Source organism: Protopterus annectens, chromosome 5.part1 (genome assembly GCF_019279795.1).
Source record: "Protopterus annectens isolate FY-2018-M chromosome 5.part1, PAN1.0, whole genome shotgun sequence".
Classification (NCBI taxonomy): Eukaryota; Metazoa; Chordata; order Ceratodontiformes; family Protopteridae; genus Protopterus; species Protopterus annectens.
In genome coordinates, this window is record NC_056736.1 from 720,257,639 (window position 1) to 720,280,236 (window position 22,598).

Below are 22,598 nucleotides of genomic sequence, written 5' to 3' on the forward strand. Positions count from 1 at the left end.
TTTTTAGATGGTTGTCTCATGCTTTTTTTTTTTTTTTTTACTATTGTTACAATAACAAGCTACTTCCTGTCAGGGTTAGGGCCCATTCCATAAAGGCTTTGCTTCTTCTGTACGTTTTTGGTGGACTCTAGAAGTATTCTACGGACAGCAGCTTGGACCACTGTGCATACTTTTGCAAAGCATTATAAATTACGTTCCTTTCTAGGTTCAAAGCATTCTTTGCTAGGCCTGTCTTCAAGGGGATTCTGGGTTTTTAATTTACTTCCTGCTCCCTTTTTGGTGTATAAACTGTGATAATCTAAACAACTAGCTTATGCTACTGCAACAGTGATCTAATGTCGAACACAGTGCAAATGTGTAAGTGAACTTAACACACCACTATGTGTTCTAATGGTTCCATTTGAAAACACCAAAATTATAAAACATCGAAATTCATATGATCGAGGCCATATCATCGAGTGTTTAGAACATCGATGTTGTCAAGGGGAAGAAAAAGGTTAGTAAAAAAGGGAAAAGCTAGTGTTTCTGCAGGGCAGCAAGGTGCCCTGCACACTGTGTCTGTGAATGTGCCATCTCTGTGATGGCACTGCAGACAGGGTACAGGAAATCTCCTGTTTAGCACTTCTGCATATAGTGCTAAAACTGAGATTTCCCTTTACCCCACTGTAGTGCAATCTCGGAGTTGGTATATTAAAGTTGGGGTGGGGGTGGGGGGTGCAGGGGGTTGAAGCCCCCCTGCATAAAATAGTTTTTAGAGTTTTTTCTTTTTTTTACATTCCCTTTGAATCTTCAGTGGTTTGAAACTCGTTGTTCTGGTCTCGATGATCAGAATTTCGATGTTTCAAGCTTTCGATGATTCAAAGTGGAATCATTCTAATGCATTGCTTCTTTAGTTGTTTTTTTTTGTTTTTTTTTTTTTTGCTGCCAGGGTGTGGATGTATATACACCTTTGTATGTATAGTTACCCTTGTTTTACATTTCCTAGCATTCTCCTTTCATGGTTATTGCCTCCCTTCTGGGGTAAGAAAGCTATGAAGCTTTTGATGCTCTAAATGCTTTTTACATGGAGCTCAGATAGAGCTCCAGCAGTTAGATTGTGTGGAAGATGCCCTTTAGCTTTGATAAGCTGGTTGGTCTTTCGTATCCTTTGCAGGATATGACAGAAATAGCTTAGGATACAACAGTTATCTATAACAATATCTACTACTGAGTTAAGTTTACTTGCAGAACTATACTGTCCTCACTGTTACATGATTTCACTGTTTTAAATAATTCTATTTACAATCAAATGTGAAATCAATAAAATTGATTTAATGATTCTTGATTTATCAGAACAGTACTTGATAATCAGGAAGAAATCCTGAAAATTGCCAGTAAAAATACACAATATATTAACAATTTAAAAAGTAGTGAATTACGTACTTTCAGTTGCATTTAATTTTTTAAGGTGCCAAATTTAAGAATATATATCTTTTATTTAAATACCAAGGTATCTTTAGCTGATCTTCCTCCTCTGTTATACTCTTTAGCTTATTCCAAAATTGTGACTTTGAAATACAAAATGTACTTAATTAAAATGGGCAGCTGCAGGACTCATAAGGTTATTATGTCTTATATCCCTGCCATGCTCTTGCATCCTTAACTTAAATATTGTACTATTTCTAACATGGCATTGCATAAACAATACCCTCAGTGTTACAGAAAAACTATAGCCATTCATCATCTCCATTCAGTTTATCCTGGTTAGGGATCACCACAGCGGAACAACGGTCCACAGAACGATTGGCAGTGGAGTTTTACAGTGCCGAGTTGCCAGCCTGGATCCCAACCTTCCACAGAAGGCACACACACACGTACACACGCACACACACACACACACACACACACACACACACACACACACACACACACACACACACACACACACACACACACACACACACACACACATACTCACACCTAGGGCCAATTGAGAGTGTCCAATCTACCTACAGCATGTCTTTGGGATGTGGGAGGAAACCGGAGCACTAGGAGGAAACCCACACGACCACAGGAAAGACATGCAGACACCGCACATTGTCAAAATTGGTGCCACATATTCACAAACACAGAAAATACTACATGGTTATTCATGTTAGTTGATTTACTATGTCACCTATTTATTTATTTAATTATTTTTACTGGGTAGGTGGACTGGTCCAAGGACCCTTTTTGGCCATGACCTGGACTAAAGGCAATACAATACCAAAAATGCAACAATTGGCTTTAATTTTACTAAGCATTACAATATAATCATATACTAACACAGTGTTACAAAGTTGCTATTCAGTTTCGTTCCAATGTACACTATGGGATACACACTACATTATTTACAATGTATTTGCAAACAGTTTTTCACTGAAAAAAACATTACATGACAACAGTTCATAATTAACAATACTTTTGAGTTATTACCTTTAGACATTTGTGCTAGTACAAGTCAATATAAAAAGGTCTGTGGACATTATTAGCCAATAACTCAAATTCAGAAGTTCTTCTAGCCTCAAGAAGGGTGATACAATATAGACCAGATACCAGGGAAGAATTTTAGGCTTTGCACCCTATTATCTAGGATAACTTTGAAGGTGGCAAAGGTGCTGCTCTTCTTGACATGTAGTGGAAGTTATGTTTTTTTTCTTAAATTTAGAGACTTGTTTAATTTCTGATTGGTACAGTTAATTTATTTTAACTTTTTTTGTGCCTATCCTTCTAAAGCACTTCTCTCATTCTCAGGAGACATTTAATAAAATGAGTGTGAACTAAAAAAAAAAAAAAAAAACTAACTTTTTATATAATATCAAAGGATGGCTGTGCAACGTGAAATAAGGAATGTATCTCAAAAATGACATTTCCAGTTCTTGTTCACTTAATAGGTCCATGGGCTCCTAAACAATTACTAGGCATGCAGTCCAGGAGAGTATTAAGGAGCCTAGCCAAAGTTCTCAATTACCCCAAGACACTGTCTGGATAAGTGAGTGGTGCAAGGTTACATAGTAGGGAAATGAAGGTGGAACCATTAAAACCCTGTACTCTTGGCACAGGAAGTAGCTCATTAACAATTCAGAACTTTAGTCCTCGTGAAGATTAGGTCCATAGTTACTGGTCTGCTCGGGAGACCATTAAGGATCCTAATTCAGAGCACTGTCTGGTTAAATGACTTGCTCGAGGTCACACAATAGGCAGATGAAGCCTGAGGGAATCAAACCCTGCCCCACAGGAAATAGCTCATTAACATCTTGTAATGAGCTGGAGAAATCAGTAATGAAGCAGAAACTTCCAGACTTGCAACTACAGACAAATCAACTACTTTAAAAAGATAAAAGATTATATTTTGTCACAAAGTAAATGTATCCTTTTTATTGAGATGTTGGTTGTTTTATAAACTTTTTTCACAATTTACATGTTTACCTAACAGTTCATTCCTAGTTATCTGGTCAATCTTCCAATATTCTGGCACAGCAGAATAATTATAATTGTAAGCTATATTATTCAGTATATACATGATATCACTGCTCTGATTATAAAAATAAGGTGAGTAGAAGGGGGGGGGGGGTCCATAAAAATGTGAGATAAATTCAGGAAGAAGAAAAAGAGGAGTGAGGTGTCTTAGACTGGGTTTTAGTCTGGAAACTGTTTAGAAACAAAAAAGTAAAAAGGAATAGAAGTGAGAGATGGAAGACAACAGCTTGAAGAAAAAGACTGAAAGGAACACTGGAGAGCCTGTAGAATAAATCCATTGTGAACTACTTCAGGCCCAAAAATTCATATCATAAGGTGCAAAAGACTCTTTAGAGGACATAGTTGTGAGAGCTAGAGGAAGATTTTAATAAAGTTTGTTAATTAGATGAGAAAAAGATGCAGGCTGGAGAAATCAGGAATGAGGCAGAAGTGAGGCCATGCAGCCAGATAGAATACACTTTTTGTAGGGGGGGTGTATATAACAGGGGAGCTGAGTGTTCCTAGTGAATTATCTAATGAAATAGCAGGACAGTGTTATAAGTAAGGTGCAGAACTGAGATCAGTAAGCCATGAATCAGTAGTATTAGAGCATCACTTCTCATTATCAATGATGAAACAGAGTAAGTTTGGACAGCAGTTTCAAATGACAATATGCTTGCTTATAAATTACCTAATAAATAATAACACAGGGGTGTAGCAGTAAGATTTTAAGAATCAAGCTGGTTACACCAGAAGATATGGAGGTTCCCCCAACATGCTTAGAAATAATATAGTAGTGTGAGACAGACCAAAGCTGGAAGGCTGTAATCTTGATTCCCATTAATGAGTAAGTAGGAGACCAGTACATGCAACGGAAATGGGGTAATAGTTGTAGGCATTTGGATTGTGACGACGTGAGATCATTACAACTAAGGCAACTAGTTTGGAAACAGTGCAATAAATGTCTTTTTTTAGAGAAATAGGAAGGGCAGAAATAATGGGTGAGATGCAGGAGATTGAAATGGTTGTTTCACTGTAGTATTCGTGGGGTATTATTAGTGAGCCAAGTGTGTGAAGAGGGAGACAATGTGTTCCCTAGACATATGTCAAGATCCAAGAGCATGTGGGCTGGGTGTGTGTGGTTTGGGATTAATATGGACTGACTTGTACAGTATCTCTAGGAAGCCGGCATGTTGGGAGGCTGTCAGTCAGCACAGAGATATGGCCGTTGGCAGATAGTTCTAGAATGCAGCCATCACTGGTCTCACCACATTCCATAGGGCACACAAGAAGAAGGAAGTCAGATGAATGTAGGATAGTGTTAGCAATGTTATGCATCATGGATACTTTCTTGTCTGGTGAGCTCCAGAGGAGGCATAATACAAAATAAAACATTAGTCTAAGAATGACATCTCAGACAAATACAACTTATCTATGCATATCCTTCTCCGATACTCACCTTTTCTGCATACTATGTTACTGATAAAGGATAACGTTCTCATGGTTCCTACACAAAGTTCTTTAAACAACCCTAGATAAGCCCCTATATCAGCATGGCATCACCCATTATACCACTCAAATTTAAAACACACCATCTATCACACTCTTCAAATTAAAACAAATGCTAAGAGCACTTCTGGCCACTACTAAACATGTATCTCGCATCTCAAAACACCACCCTAAAAGAAAACGTTCTATCCTCTATCTGTTAGTCTCTGGAGATAGCCAAACCAACTCAGGACCCCTCCCCTCAGCATATTGCTTATTATCATGCAGTAATTACAAGATTAAATTCTTAACTCTGCAGCAGGAACAACAAATTCAACCCTATTTAACTATTCAGCTATGGCTACCACAAAATAACATTGACATATATGCTCTAATTGAAAGCTGCCGAAACACTCACATCACTTCCTCGTATGTGTACTTTCCAAACTATAGCATCATATGCTGCAACAGACATGGGGCCCATATTGGTAGTCACTGTATTCTATAGGACATACTTTTTTCCCCTGTCTTAATCATACAGTCATAGTCACCTTATCTCACATAGATGAATGTTGTCCCATCTGTCATACAGTAGACCCCTACTTGGCTAAAAATAAGACAGTGATGGTAGCAACCAGACACTACCCCCAGTCTCCCAAATAGCATTTATTAGCCGACCTCAAACCATCTTTAATCACATCCGGACAAAGAAGTTTGTCCTTATACTTGAAAACTGTATAACTACCTATGAAATTCCAAACATGACCTGAACAGCTTCTTTACTGACATAAATCCTTCATAACTAAGAGGAGAACCAACAAGACTTAGTATTTCAACGAACAATATACCTCAGCGCCCACTTTTTATAAACCAGCCCACAGAAATAAAATCCACCTTCACATAAGAGACCACTGCACCATTTCCTTTATACTCAGTAAGAAAGCCAAGATGCTGCACCATGTCCAAAACAGTACCTCTGACATCCTAAAGATTGTATAAAGTGCCATTAACATCAGCAACTGGTTGAGGTACTGTAACATCAATAATGTAAATGAAGCTGCCTCCTTGCTAACTAATGGCCTTATTGAACATCCAAAACTAGTTTTACCTCATACAGTACATGTCAACTGAACTCTATCCTTCTCACAAGCAAAAAGCAAAAAAAAAACCTCTCTCTCTCTCTCTCTATATATATATATGTAAAAAAAAAAAATATATATATATATATATATATATATATATATATATATATATATATATATATATATATATATATATATATATATATATATATACACACACACACACACACACACACACACACACACACACACACACACACACACACACATGCACACACACAACATACAAAATAGAAACAAACATGGTCTCCACTTGATCATTTGAATTACCAAACTGTGTAAACAAGCAAAAAGGACAACTAAATATGCAAAAACATATCACATAACAAACAAACCTCAGTCTTCTCAAATCCCATAAACTCCTGGAAAGAAGTTAATCAATTTTAGAAATGAATGAAACTTATGCCTTTTTTTCCCCAAATCAATCAGCATATGTCACTCCTTTAGCTCTGATTACTTTACCACAGATTATGGCAAAACATGTGCAAGCTATATATTAGTAAGTCCTACGTACCTCCCCACACATTCAGTCCTGCTTGCTATCCTTTTACCTAAAAAAAGATCTTTCAGAAAGACACTGAAATTCAAATGAATTCTCTATCTGATCTTGGCTATCCTGTCTTCAATGGTCTTTTCCTTGTCTGTTTAAGAATATATGGTGGCCTTATCTGTTTAACCTCTGTCTCTTATGCAACTAACATTCACACTTATTTAGAAAAATTTCATTGTCACATCCATTCCCAAATGTGCTAGACCTGGTAATACCGTAGACTTCCATCATATCTCTCCTCTATTTTACCTAGGAAAGTTGCTCAAAAAACCTGAATACAACCAACTTTCTGACTTTATTTGCCTGTATAAGATATTAACATCATGCAATAGTGGCTTCATAAAAGGCAGAATTGTCCAAACCACTGTCCGTACTCTAACCAGCACAACACTGACCGATGCAAACCATAACAACACTATGTTGCCTTTGATTTTTTTTATCAAAGCTCAATTTTGATTCAACTATAAATTCATTCCACTTGCATGTCCCTACTTTTACTTTGGGTCTTCTTCATTTGTCTAGTTTCCTCCTAAAAAACAAAACAAACTTTAGCTAAAATAAATAACACCATCATCATCATCATCATACATTCATTTTTTTTTTTCTAGTATCAGTCTTAGTCCATATACTTCTTTTATATATATTGATAAATTTGCTACCCATTCACCTAACAATAACCAGTCCTGTTTTCTATGCTGATGAACTAGCGTTCTGTGTCCCAGCCCTCAACTACAAAATAACACTGCATAATTAGTGGTTGGTTAATAAGCAGCTCACTTTGGATACCACAAACATCAGAGCATTGTTTTTTTTGGTACCGCTTAATAATAAATAACCTGCCATCTCTCCTTATCCCTCTGTCCTACAATAACCAAACTGTTGACAGTGTCTGATAATTTTAATGAGTAGGAGTTACCCTAAGCCTAAATTTAAATATGTCATCGCAGATTAAACATATTAAAGCTAAGTTTAACTTCAATTTGTTTTCCTGTTGCTGCATCTTCTGATACCTCACTTCAAAAAGAAGGAATGCAATTGCAGCTTTATCCTCCTGTCACCTAGACCAGAAAACCACTGCATCACCCTTGGACAAACCAAATGGTTCCCAGTAAAAGAATAATCCACCTTACCTCTCTGCCTTACAAGTAGCACTTTATACAGTGGCAGCACTTCCCCTCACCTCAGTTCTGATTTGTGGTAAGGAATACTACTTGGCCAATGGTACTTCAGCACTGATCTGTGGTAAGGAGTACTACTTGGACAATGGTACTTCAGTACTGATCTGTGGTAAGAAGTACTGCTTGGACAATAGTATTTTAATACTGATTTGTGGTAAGGAGTACTGCTTGACCAATGGTACTTCAGTGCTGATCTATGGTCAGGAGCACTGCTTGGCCAATGGTACTTCAGTACTGATCTATGGTCAGGAGCACTGCTTGGCCAGTGGTACTTCAGTACTGATCTATGGTAAGGAGTACTGCTTGGGCAATGATACTTCAGTACTAATTTGTGGTAAGGAGTACTACTTGGCCAGTGGTACTTCAGTACTGATCTGTAGTAAGGAGCACTGCTTGGGCAGTAGTACTTCAGTACTGATTTGTGGTAAGGAATACTACTTGGCTGATTGTACATCAGTACTTGTCAGGCCTACAAACTTCCTTACATCTACTGACTGTGCATTCTCTGTCCTTTCATCTACACTTTGAAAACCAGTCCCAAGTGACATCCATAACATAACAGTTTTCAGCAACTTCTGACACAACTATTATACTTGTTAGGAAAAGAGCTAGTTTCACCTGCAGTAAATTAATGTATTCTGTATATTGCTCCTCCTGTGACTTCTGTCTTTATGCTTTTCACACTCAGCTCCCACTTTATACAATCCCAGTGCTTTATTTACTAACCCTTACAATTCATCTCTGTGCTTTCTCCCTGCCTCACCTTAATTATCTCAACGTATCTACCAATCTTGAAACAATGTAAATTGAATTGTGCTAGAATTTTGCAGTTTGAGTATTTGTTTACCTATTTGTGATTATTTTTTTACTTAATAATATTCATAATGTTGATGCTTTCATGTCTATTAAAACTGTATATTGTCTAAAATGTAGGCATGTTTTCTTCCCCATCAAGGTTCCTTGAAAGAGGCCAAGAGGGAAGAGGCTCTGCTTTTGACATGTAGGGCAGTCTATTCCATCCAGCATGTTTTGTTTATTGTGATAACAAGGTTTAGATCCGTCCAACAGCTCTGGGTTTGACATGCCCTGTATGATAAGCAGAGGAGAGAGAGGAGTAGACCTATATGCTACAGAGTATGCTGAATTTTTTAAGGCAGTCAGACACCGAAGAAAGCTGTTTTCCAAGAAGGAATTTCAATTCTGCTGAAGCAGCTGGTTCAATGAGAGAAAGGGTGGCTCAGTATTATAATGAGCTGATAATGAAATATGATGGAAGAATCTTAATTGAAGAGAATGATAGGCCTTCTGGATTTTTTCTGTTTAAATAATCTAGAATGTAAAGGTAAGCTGGGTACTGTTGACTTCCCTGGACTGGCTCCCAGGGGACATATTTTTTTTTTTCTTTTTTAGGATTTTTTTCTAGTACTAGGCCCCCTTGTCTCAAGAATCCCCAGAAGCTGCTCTGAGGAGGTGCTGGAGGGAGAGCTCAGGGCTCAGGCCAGGCCAAGGTTCAGGGGGTTTGGGGCTGAGCTGGAGGAATCTGGCCCACCAGCTGGGCAGGGGGGGGGGGGGGAGGGAGGTGGGCCATGGTTGTAGCTTGTAGCACTGTGTGGTGGGGGTACCAGTACCAGTGTGGGCGGGGTGTCCGTAGTCAGTATCTTGGCTTGTCCTGTCTAATCTTTAGAAGAACCTTCGAGAAGAGGGGCAGAGGGGGAAAGGCATAAACTGAGAGGCCTTCTCAGGTAAAGGACAGGGCTTCCCCTTCCTTTTTTTATTCTTCTATATTACTGTAACTGCTAGATTGTGGCTGAAAGAGTCATTTGTAGATCAGTCCCCTACTATGGTTAGCACACAAACAAGTGCACATGAATTCATATATCAGTCAATTAATCATTCGATAAATAAACAAACAAAATAAAACAGAATGCATGGCTTACTATACAGGGAAATGGAAAACATCACCAGTTGTGAATGCATGCAAGTAAGTGCTCAATGAAGAAGCCAAGACTAGATACCGTTCTGATCAGTATCTGTGAGTAAATGAATAAACTATTGTGGCAGTTTAGCTTAAAGAATTAAGTGCGACAGTTTAGATCAGAATCTTAAGACTATGAGCTGTAGACAAACGTCTTACTATAGTCATAGGTTTGATTTTCCATAGGTTAATTCAAGCATAAAAAGGGTAAATGGCCAGGCTTAAAATGGCCCACAAGGGCAGCTAGCCTAGTACTTATCTATGGACCTATTCCACCAGTCTCCATTTGTAAACCATGACCTTAAAAAGGCAGTTAATATGAAAGCTTTCCAGTGCTGAATCTGGTGAGCTACTTGTGTCTAATGAGTTTACCTAATAGACAAATTAATAAAATGTAAAAATAAATGTGTATGAGTGTCTGATATCAAGCATCAGTTATTCTCCAAACTGCACAGCTGATCAAATAATGGATGATTTTGTCATCTGTGTGCAATAATGTAATTGTAGTTAGCGGACTTATCTAGATATGCATTTAATAAAATCAATTATTTCTAACCAATGTTTTTGAGATGCCAGAAAGTGCAATAATCTTTGAAGAGCAAGCAGTTGCCATCCAGAAGCTTCAAAAAATAACATCCTAAAATCAAAGCATCTATGTTTGAAATATAGTAGCTGTATAAATGTAATTGATGAGGTGTTCAGAGCAAAATGCATTTATTTGCCACAGTTATCATGAAGTATCTTAACAGGATTTGGAAAGTGTTTTTTTTTATTCCATACAAAAATAAACTTCAGTGTGTTTGGAAAAGGTGTTTTTTATTCTATACAAAAATAAACTTCAGTGTGTTAATGAACTCATACTGTTTGCCCTTTACATAGAAGACTGGGTATCCATGCAGTTACAGCATGCGAAAGCTTGACTTACATTTTATAGGTAGTTTTCTTCTCTTATTTCTGTTCCAGTGTCCCAAACATCCAAAGGTACCAATGTACATAGGATAAAATGAAACATTTTTTTTTCTAATGAAATTTGCTAATTTGGTATATCATTATGTTAAAAAGAGGTACTAAAAGTATGAAAACGCCAATGAATCTATTTGTTTTCACTTTGTAGTACCGTCGCCGACGGGAAGCTGAAAGGCTACGGCTTGTTGAAGAAGAGAAGTTCAAAAAAGAAATGAGTGCAAAGAAAGCAAAGGAAGAAGCTGAGAAACAACATCAGGTACTGATTTGTGCTGATATTTGCTTGGTCAGTGATTTCCCATAATTCATAGCTGAATACATAGGCCTTGTACCTCCCTTCCATTCTCTCAGCTATTCCAGTTATCCACTGTAACCGCAGTGTTCTGACATTACCGCCTTTATCCAGTGCACCATCAATGTTGTTTGCTGTTAATACTTTATAAAATGAGCAACACACAATTTATTCTATTACCACACTTTGCAAAAATCGCCATGCTCTGCTGTTACATACTCACTGTCAGTAATAATGCATCATATTAATGTACTGGTATTGATTTTTTGAACGTAATCACTTACTACATGCCCACCTCTGTACATTACTCCTCAACTGTGGCTTTGCATTGCAATAAATTATGGTGAAGACTGGTCCTCATGTAAGTGTTGGTCCAGAATCATTATTGATGAGGTTACATGAGCATAAACAGTTGTTTGTAACTTGATAACTATGTTGTGTTGCTTTGTTTTGTTTTTATTTTTTTACCCGTGTGGTCCAGTTTTAGCTAGCTATCTAGATAGGTAGATATATAAACTGATGGCTAGAAAGATATATGGAAATACAGACAGGTATGAACATTATATTAGACAGAGATAGGTAAATAGATAGATGGGCGGTTTATTTAATGTTTAAGGAGAGATGACATTCTCTTTAATGTCCTACACAGACTATACTTTCTTCTTTAAGACTTGAGAAGGGGGGGGTTGAGGTGGGTATCAGCTCTCATAACATATGGAATTAACTTAAAATAAACAAGCAAATAAGAGCCACTGGTCCTGTCAGATTCAAAGTCTGTTGCCTGTTGCCTGATATCCATCATTTTCCTCATTGCCACTGCCTCAGTGACATGCTAGGTTATTGGCCAAATTAACTCAGTACTGGCCATTCATTCGACAGTGCAGACTCTTCTCTCCCTCTTCCTTTGACAGCTGATTGGCTGAGCATATCCTGGGAGGGAAGTCTTCAGCTGTCCAGAAAGCAAGTGTTCAATCTTTTGACCCATCTCCCTCTAATGTAGCTTTTCTGGCCACAATGGAATTGGGTTTAGACATGTCCACCAGGGTTACATTACCTGGTACATACATGGGAGAACCAAACTCTTTAGGTGCAAGAGTAGTCTGAGGTAAGAGACCCTTTGACCCACATAATACTCTGCCCCTAGATATTTTATCTAGTAGTGAATTTCAGAAGAAAATGAAACAGAAGCTTCATCATACAGCTGATAATCAGAGTATAGCAGTGTATAAGGCTGATGTGGTTTCCCAGGCTAAAAGTGTTTTGTAGACAGCTAATTCTGGTGGTTGTGTTCCCATCCATGGCTCTAGTGCCAGTTTGGCTAGAGACCTTCCTGTTCTTTCTGAGAATGATGAGGACTCTGATGGGGACAATGATGATTTCCAAGTTGACAATGAGCAATGAGTACAGTCACTCTGATTCTTTGGAAGGTGATCCTGACCTTAAGTCCAAACAAGCTTTCTCTTTTCCTGAGATGATTACTAGATTTAGTGATGTTCTGCCATGGAGCAGTTGGGAACTATTCCAGAGTTAGGCAGGGTATATGACCTTATAGGGATGCCCAATTTTGTGACTATTTCCCCTCTCTTACTGACCTTGGAAAATGTTTATCAGGCTGATTGCAGGAAACCGGTATCTTTTCTAGTCCCTAAAAAGGCTGAGAGAAAATATAGGGTCTCTTGTATATGAAAGGTCTCTTTTGTTATTTGACTTTTGACCCTGCTTCATTTAATCAACCCCTCCCCCCTGATAAAGAGAGGAAAATGGTTAGGGCAAAAGGATATCTCTTCCTTGTAATCTAGCCTTTAGATCATTATCATAGTACAGCTATATGTTCATAGGTTCACAGGTGTGTACTAGGCTAATGGCCCTGGAGCTTTTACAAACCTAGCCCATAGGATTAACCTGGCATCGTGCTACCTGACCTTAGTTCCCAGTGCCTCTGTCGAGTAGAGCCAATGGACTGAACCCCAGGGAGAATTTTCTATTTCCCATTTACTCATCAAAATTTCTCTTGAAGAGAGCCAGAGAGTTGCACTGTTTGACATGTATGGGAAGTCTGTTCCATAGCATGGGCAGTCTCTAGGTTATGAACCTGTCCCTCCAGCACGTTCTTTTGATTGTGGTAATGAGGTTGAGGTCTCTGGAGTGTTTGGTGCACAGGGATTGGGATTTCTTTAGATGCAGGATTTTTAACAGAGCTAGGTCAGACATGGCTTTGTAAGTCAAGCAGAGATCACCTCTAAGTAGGCGATATGAGACAGAGAATAGTTGGAGTTTTTTGAGTCTGTCCATATAGGACAAGTGTTTGAGGCCTAGGATCTTCTTTGTGAGGCACTTTTGCAGCCTCTCCAGTTGTTGCAGGTGTTTAGTGAGGTAAATGCCAAATGGGGTATTGTACTCAATGACTGGCCTAATGAGGGAAGAGTAGAGGGAGACAATGACCTCTTTCTTCCTGGATGCAAAACCCTTAGTAATGAGATGTGCCACACAGAAGGACATTCTGACCACAATGGCAATGTAGTGGCAAAAAGAGAGGTTGCTGTCAACCTGTGTTCCCAGATAACACTTTCGCTGTTCAGTGGACTACCATCGATGTGGTACTTCATGGGAACTTGGCTTTTCCCAAAGGGGATGATGACACATTTTTTGGCATTGAGCTTAAGGACATAGTTCTAACACCAGTCGTTGGTCTCAGTGAGGCCTTTCTGTAGGATGTCAGCATCACTTGGGGAGTTAATAATAGCTCCCAACTTGCAATCTTCTGCTAACTTTATCAGCCAGAGTCCTTTCATGTTGGCCTAGACTCCAGAGAAGTAGATACCAAACAGAAGAGGACCCAGGACCGAACCCTGTGGGACTCCACTTGTGACTGGTAAGCAGTCTGACTTGGAGTCAGCTACTTTCACACTGTGGGTTCTATCTGTGAGCCAGCTTGCAACCCACCTAGTGATATAGGGATTGATGCCTAGATTAGTGTGTTTTTCTATGATTCCTGAGTGGGGAATGGTATCAAAGGCCTTGGCCAGATCAGGGTAGGCTGTATGAACCACCTTGCCTTCATCCACAGTTCTGGTGACTGACTCAAAGAAGTTGAGTAGGCATAATCTACCCTTCACAAAACCAATCTGTGTGGGAGCCAGAGTTTGTAGATTCCCCATATCCTTGTTTATTAGGTCCATGATGATGCATTCCATAGCTTTGCATGTCAGACTCGTCAGGCTAATGGGGCGATAGTTCCCAGGGTCTATAGTCGCTCGTCCTTTGTGGAGAGGGATGACTGTAGCAATGAGCCATTCAGTAGGGACAAAGCCTGAGGTGAGGCTGTGATTTAACAGGGCACACACGTGGGGTGCTAGTTCACTCTGTAGTTCATGTAAAACACAGCCAGGGATATTGTCATGTCTCATAGAAGTTGTATTCTTGGCAGTGGACAGTGCTGTTTTAACCTGTGCAGCAGTAATACTGGTTGCCTGGCAATCTACTGGTATTGTGATTGGTCCTTTGGGGTGAGGGGGAGAGAGGGGTAAAGTTGGCACTGAATCTGTCGGCCAGTATATTGGCAATATCTGTTGGCTCGGTATAGGAGGTACCATTTTGCAGTAGCTCAGAGCAAATCTGGGTATTGCCATGGAGATTCTTTACATAACTATAGAAGGCCTTGTGGTTGTCTTAACTATGTGCTGCAATTCCCTTTTCATAGCTAGCTTTAGAGGATTTGATGAGGGATCTCAACTTTTTGTCGAGGCTGATAATGGAGTTTTTCCAGTCTTGGGACTTCACCTTATTCTGCATTAGTTTCCTCCTTCTGTTGCAGAGTTTGTTTATGGCAGGGGACCACCAGATTGGCTTGCTTTTTTTGGAGGAGAACATCTTGGTTCTATTGAGTATGGCGAGATTGGGTATCTGGACTAGACTAGTTACAGGAAAGGCGGGAAACAATCGCAAATGCAGGCTTTTAAACCAGAAAGTTGAAAGAGATGAAAAATCTGCCCACATGGCCAATAATCTACAATTTCTGGGCCAGAAACCACTCATCTTGTGGTAGATAGGCTAGCTAGTGCTTACCACTCCCACTGATAAGCTAGAAGGCTTCCGTCCAACACACAAGGCTTGGGGGGATCAGAAGCTTACAAACAGTCCTGGATACAGCAAGTCTGTATCTGTACTAGACTAGTTACAGGAAAGGCAGGAAACAAGCTTAGATTTTTTTTTTCTGAACTGAATTCAATTATTATTTTATTCAACTCTGAACAGTTAAAAAGTGCCAAAAATATACTTATCAGATGAGAAGCACACTCAGTCAGAACACAAGGAGATTCTAGCAAAGTTTTTTTTTTCTTTAGTAAAGTGGAGAGGGAGAAAGCAGGAACAGAAGATAATTCAAGGTTAAGAGTCTAAGTGGGTTGCCCTTCTCAAATGTTCTCTCTGTATTAGGTAGAATGAGCTAGTAACACTAGACTGAGAGGAGTGTCCCAGATCAAATTTACAGTAGGGGCAGGCAACTGCAAAGCCACCAAGTATAAGAACAAGACACCGATAGGAAGGCAGGGTGGGAAACTATTACAGCTACTAGCTACACTATTTTAGGCAGAAAACACTACAAAAATGTTTATCATAGCAGAAAAACATTAGTGAGTCACTAAATTAAAGTTTTAAACAGATAAAGGAGCAAGGAGATGCCAGAGAATACTTTTAACTGCAAACACATCAGTTATATGATACACTCCTTGGCAGGAAATCAGAACAAACAAACAGCAGGCCTCTATCCAGACTATGCTAGATGACTACAACACAGAAATCTCACAAAAAATGCACAGAAATGTAGAACTTTAATTTACAGTATGTGTAAAGTTTGGATAATTTTGCTGCATTTGGGTGATTTTTCTGCAACCTTAACTGAAGAAATAAAGTCTTATATCAATGAAATTCTTATTAATTTGACTCAGGTTTCAAAGCATTCTTTGAGAGGTGTGCTTGAATTAACAGATACTGTCTGAAGAAATACTACTTAAGAAGGTATTCTTGGTTACATAATCAAACTACTCTGGTGATTTAAAAGCCAAAATTCTGAATGCACCTTTAAGCTCTAAATTGGTGTTTGACCCCTCTGTTACACATATACTCAAACAGTGGGATGACAGAAGTAAATTAATGCATGTACCATCTAGAATGTTTTATGTACCCATGTTCACCACAAACAAGGTTTCTTCCTTTAAGGAGCAGGACAAACAAAAATCCCAGACAAACAAAAGTCTGGAATCCAAAAACAAATGTCAGGTGAATAATTATTTGAAAACAAACAAAAGGGGTTCCTTTCTGAAAAAGAATCAGCCCCTTGCAAAGGAATGACTATGCCTAGTCACAGAGCACCCCCACACCCCCTATTGCTTTTCCTTCTCTTCCTCTTCCCCCGGGTTCTCTTTCAAATCTGCAGTCTGGACAAAAGTAGCCTCAGACAAATGGGTTCTAAGACTAATTTAGAAAGGATATGCTTGGCATTGGACAGAAAATCCTTCCCCTTTCAGGGGAAATCCCCAACACCCTCCAGGCCAGGCTGAGCTGTTTCCTCCAGTGCTCCATCACATGGTAGAAGCAGGGGGTCATAGAAGTAGTGCTTATGATACACAAAGGCAAATGATTTTACTCCATAATCTTTTTGGTATAAGAAAAGGAGCACTGTAGGAGACCCATCCTAGATTTGTCCTTTCTAAACACCCCTGTAATAGTTCCAAAATTCAAAATGCTCACCTTACAATCAGTCCCAGTGTTTGCTTCTCGACCACTGTTTCATGACGAATCTAGATCTCAAGGACACTTATCATATTCCTATTGCTCTCAGTTTCAGGAAATTTTTGAAATTTGCTGAATCTTGCTTACATTATCAATTTTCTGAATTAGCCTTTGGGTTATCTACAGCACTTCAAGTATGTACAAAGTGTCTGGCCGTAGTGATTGCCTATTGCAGATCCCTAGGCTATCCTCATTTTTTCCTTATTTAGATGACTTGCTGATGTATGCAGATTCTGAAACCAGGAGGTTGGAGTCATTAGACAAGGTTGCATCCCTTCTTTCCCACATGGACTTCAAACTGAACCTTAAAAACATCTGTTTTACACCCTTTTAACAAATGTTTTTCCTGGGGTATTTGGTAGATGCAGTAAAAGGATGGCCTTCATGCAAAAAGAGAAATTTCGGACGTAACAGTGGATTTTCTTGGATTTAGATGTGGCCTCAGCAACAGAGTTCCTCAGAACTGTAGGTATCATGGCATCAATCATCCTTATGATATCACTAGCCAAACTGGACATGAGAAACATTCAGTGGTACTTGAAGAATTGTTGGGTCCAGTGCCTTTATTCCTTGAATTTCCAGGTACTGGTACTGGGATATGTGAAACAGAAACTGCAGTGGAGGAGGGATCAACTGTCGCTGAATCCAGGATTTCTGTCTTCTGACCACAGTCCAATCTGTCCAGGTGGACTCTTCAGACTTTGCATTAGGAATTCAAGTGCAAGGCTTGTAGAGTCCTCATGACATACCAAAGCACTTAAACCTGAATGAAATATAGACAGTGACTCATGTCTTAAAAATTCTTCACCACTTATGGACTCTGGGTCCTCTTCTAGTCATTTCCGACAACACTACCATGATTTGGTACCTGAACAAGCAAGGGGGTACTAGGTCATACCCTCTTTGACAGTTGACAGTGATGGCCTGGAAGCTGACTGTACATCATTATCTGACTTTTCAAGCCTCTTGCAGTCTTTGTAAGCAAAACATAATGGCAGACAGACTAAACAGATCCTAGACAGACCCTCATGAGTGGAAGTTCCATGTAGAGGTCTTCCAGGACTTGATACAGATGTGGAAAACACCTGAAATAGATCTGTCTGCTTCCCTTCAAAACAGACAACTGAAAAAGTTCTGTTCAAGACATGCTTGCAGCCATGCTTAAAATACAGATTCTCTATTATTCCCATGGTTGGGAATGTTCCTGTATGCATTCCATCCTGATTCAATGATTCTCAAGGTACTTCTAAGGATTCAGAAAGAATTATAATGATCATTGTAGTGTCAGTTGTGCAATGGATAGGATACTCTCCTTTGGTGCAGAAGGTTGTGGCTTCCATTCCCACACCAGGTAGATCAGTTGCTGATACTACAGTGCAACATAAAGGTGGTGCTGCACTAATGAGTGTGTTTTCTTTCGGATGAGACATTAAACTGAGGTCCCATCTGTTTGAATTTGTGGTAGCGCAGGTGGATGTAAAAGATCCCACGACACTTATCAAAAAGAGTAGGGATCCTTTAATTAGCACACGATAAACAAACATTATTTACATAATTCACAAAATATACATAATTACATATCTACATATTCCTATATACCATCATCATTATTATTATTCCATAACTGACCTCTGTTCCTTCTTCCACAACAACAATCTAATTTTTCACAATATTTCAGCCAAACTCCAGTTCCCATCAACCAAAATTTCTTTCAGTCTTTCATTGCAAATAACCATATTACAGAAAATAAATTATTATCTACCTTTCTCACTTATTCTTTCTTCTTGTTTTATAATATCTATACATAATCATATTCATATGTATACTGTTTATATCACTGATATTCTTAAAAAAATTCTTCATACAACCCTTTCCAGAGTTTAAGGCAAACTTCAAAGGACAAAACCACCACCGTAACAGGTACAAGCATGCAAAATCTGAAGGTAATGCTACTGAATGCTAGAAGTCTAAACCTCAAAATGCACTCTCTCGAGGCACTCCTAAAAATGGAGAACATCGATATCTGTGCAGTAACTGAGACCTGGTTCAAGGCTCCAGAGAGCACCCCTGCAATACCGGGCTACAACTCTTACCACACTTTTCGGCCACCAAACCAGGACCGAAATACTAAAGGTGGAGGAGTGTCAATATTCACCAAGGATATTCACACCACCAGGCTAGTTGGCCAACACAATGTGTCTGAAATTCTCCAAGTGCAACTAACACTAGGTAAGACTGCAATCCAAATTGTAGCTTGCTACAGATCCCCACCATACCCCAAGATTCTCACTACACCTTTCTAAACATACTGGAAAATATTAAGATAGAACCAAACACCATAATACTGGGTGATTTTAACTACCCTGCCATTAACTGGGAAAACTACTCATGTCCCAACACCTTGGAATTCATAAATTCCAACGCCCTGGATCAACTAATCCATAGTCCCACCAGGGGCTCCAATATCCTAGACCTGGTCATTACCAACATGGGAAATCAATGCTCCATACCTATGGTCACCCCCTTGTTAGTCAGGTCTGACCATAAGCTAATCACCCTTAACATCCACATCCCACCCCCACCCCCCAGTAAAGAAACCACCATAAAAACTTCACCAAAGACAACTTCATGCTACTCAAGTCAGAAGTGACAAACTTCATGACACCCATGCAGACGGAAGTGAAAGTTCAACTGCTGAATCCTACACTAAGGCACTGTATGAGCACATCCACTCATGCATGAATCATGCCATCCCAAATAGAACCAAAATGCTCTCATCCAAAAAAGGAAGCCAATCTGGTGGTCCCCTGCCATAAACAAACTTTACAACAAAAGGAAGAAACTTTTGCAGAAAAGAGGAAAATCCCAGGATGCAAAAAACTCCCTTACTAGCCTCAGTAAGAAACTGAGATGCCTCATAAAATCCTCCAAAGCTAGTTACGAAAATAAAATTGCCAAAGATTCCAAAGACAACAACAAGGCATTCTATAACTATGTCAAAAATCTAAATGGCAATGCTCAGATCTGCTCTGAGCTAAAACAGAATGGCATTAAATATACTGATCTGAAGGATATTGCTAATATCCTGGCAGATCGATTCAGTGCCAACTTCACCCCCCTCTCACCCCCTAAATGGCCCATCTCAATACCGGAAGATTGCCAAATTCCAATAATAACGGCCACACAGGTACAAAATGCACTCTCTAAAGCCAAGAATACAGCATCCATGGGACCAGATGACATCCCGGGCTGTGTACTACATGAACTACAATATGAACTGGCACCTCACCTAAGTGTCATGTTTAATCATAGCCTCACCTCAGGTTTCGTGCCCACTGAGTGGCGCAGAGCTACAGTTATCCCAATCCACAAGGGGGGATCCACCTTGGATCCCGGAAACTACCGTCCCATCAATCTGACAAGCCTTATCTGCAAGGCCATGGAGCATATTATCATGGAACTTATAAAGAAAGACATTGGCAACCTTCAAACACTGGACCCCACCCAGTTTGGGTTTGTGAAGGGCCGATCTTGTCTCCTGAACCTGATTGACTTCCTTGAATCAGTCTCCAGAGCCATGGATAAGGGTAAGGTGGTCCACACAGCCTATCTAGACCTTGACAAGGCCTTTGACACCATCCCCCACTCTGGAATCATAGATAAACTTACTAAGTTGGGCATTAATCCCTATGTCACCCAATGGGTTGCTAAATGGCTTACTGATAGAACCCACACTGTAAAAGTAGCCGACTCCAAATCCAGCTCCAGACAAGTGACAAGTGGAGTACCTCAGGGTTCAGTCCTGGGGCCGGTCTTGTTTGGCATCTACTTCTCTAAAGTACAGGTCAACACTAAGGGACTCTGGCTAACAAAGTTTGCAGATGACTGCAAACTGGGAGCCATTATTGAATCCCCAAATGATGTGGATACTCTACAAAAGGGCCTTACAGAAATAGATGCTTGGTGCCAGAGCCATGGGCTCAAGCTCAATGCCAAGAAATGTATTGTTATCCCTTTGGGAAAAAACATGTATCCATGAATTACCATATAGGTGGCAGTACACTAAACACAGAAAGTGTGATAAGAGACTTAGGGACACAGGTGGACAGTGGTCTCACCTTCGATAACCACATCGCCACAACAGTCAGGAAATCCTTCTATGTGGCACACCTCATCACGAAGGGCTTTTCATCCAGAAAAAGGAGGTCATTGTCCCACTGTACTCATCCCTCATTAGACCCATTATAGAATACAACGCCCCATTTGGTATGTACCTCTCAAGACATCTGCAACAACTGGAAAGGCCTCAGAAATACCTCACTAAAAGAATCACAGGCCTAAAACAGATGCCCTACGCTGACCGCCTTAAAAAACTCCAGCTATACTCTGTCACATATCGTCTACTCAGAGGCGATCTCTGCTTAACATACAAGGCCATGTCAAACCCAGAGCCGTTGGACATGCTACACTTAAAGAAAACCCAATCCCTCAGAGCTACACGCTCCAGTGATCTAAACCTTGTCATCACAATAAACAAAACATGCTGGAGGGATAGGTTCCTGAGCCAGAGACTCCCCAGACTCTGGAATAGATTGCCCATACAGGTCAAGCAGAGTGCCTCTTTGGACCTCTTCAAGAGGAACCTTGACGATTGGATGGGAGAAACGAAATTCACCCCAGGGATCACGTCAGTCGCCCTGCTAGATAGGGGTCCAGGAAAGTAAATAATGTGGGAAGAAATAGCCAGGGAATTGATATGGCTAGGCTTGTATAGGCCCTAGGGCTGGTAGCCTAGTACCAACCTATGAACCTATGAACCTTAACCACTCTTTTATATTTAAAAAAAACATGCTCTCCTGTCTTTTTCTCACCACAAAATAAACACAGTCTTCCAAATTTATTTTTATATGGCATGTTCTCCTTTACTGGTAACTTATTTATTACCAGTCTCCACAGGAAATCAACACACTGCGTTCTTGATACACCACTTTTTCCTTAGTTTAACGTTTTTATCACTTCTGCCGTTACATTTTTCCCACAGATTTGCATATTATTTTCATCACATTATTATAGCACATTCTTCTATTCTTTATATCACCGCTGTCCACTTTCCATGTTGGTATTTTTCCTTGACGATTTTTAGTTTCTTCATTGATATAACCTTTATCCCTTTCTCCTATTCTCATTATCTCCAAAATGTTTTGTTCTTAAATTTAAACATTTTCACTATTAATTTCTAATTATGTTCATTTAGCCATTTAATTCTCTATACAAGTTTACAGAAGCAGAATAAACAACTGGATTTAGTAACACCATCCTCCTTCATCTTCACTGATATACAGCACACCTCTTTTCGATGAGTTTAATCTTGAACCCCATGTGAAAGAAAATACTAATTGCATAATTTCTTTTTCATATTTTTCTGGGGTCATATAAACATTTGGCATATATGCTATTTGTCCCATTAAAATAGAACTCACCAAACTAAGTAACTCATAAATGAAAAATAATTGTTAGCATCTTTTACCTTGATTTCATCAGTATGAAACTGAATAAAACATTTTTTTAAAGTCACTACCTTTCCCAGAAAATATAAATTCATTCCACAGATAACACTCTACTTTTTTCACAATTAAACACAAATCTTTCCATTGTCTTCAGTCTCAGATGTTAACTCACAAAATCTCCCTTTTCCAAGTGAATCAAAAATCTTTTGCTTCAAAACCTAATGGTAACACTAAAT

At 39.4% G+C, this 22,598-nt stretch overlaps 1 protein-coding gene across 1 annotated transcript in view; it reads left to right on the forward strand.

Annotated features, from left to right (window-relative positions):
- Positions 1-22,598, forward strand: part of MYO7A (myosin VIIA) — a 1,588,820-nt gene that overhangs the window by 740,511 nt on the left and 825,711 nt on the right. Inside the window, exon 22 of the mRNA XM_044073349.1 lies at positions 10,925-11,032. Coding sequence (XP_043929284.1) covers positions 10,925-11,032 — 108 coding nt within the window. The remainder of the gene's footprint in view (positions 1-10,924; positions 11,033-22,598) is intronic.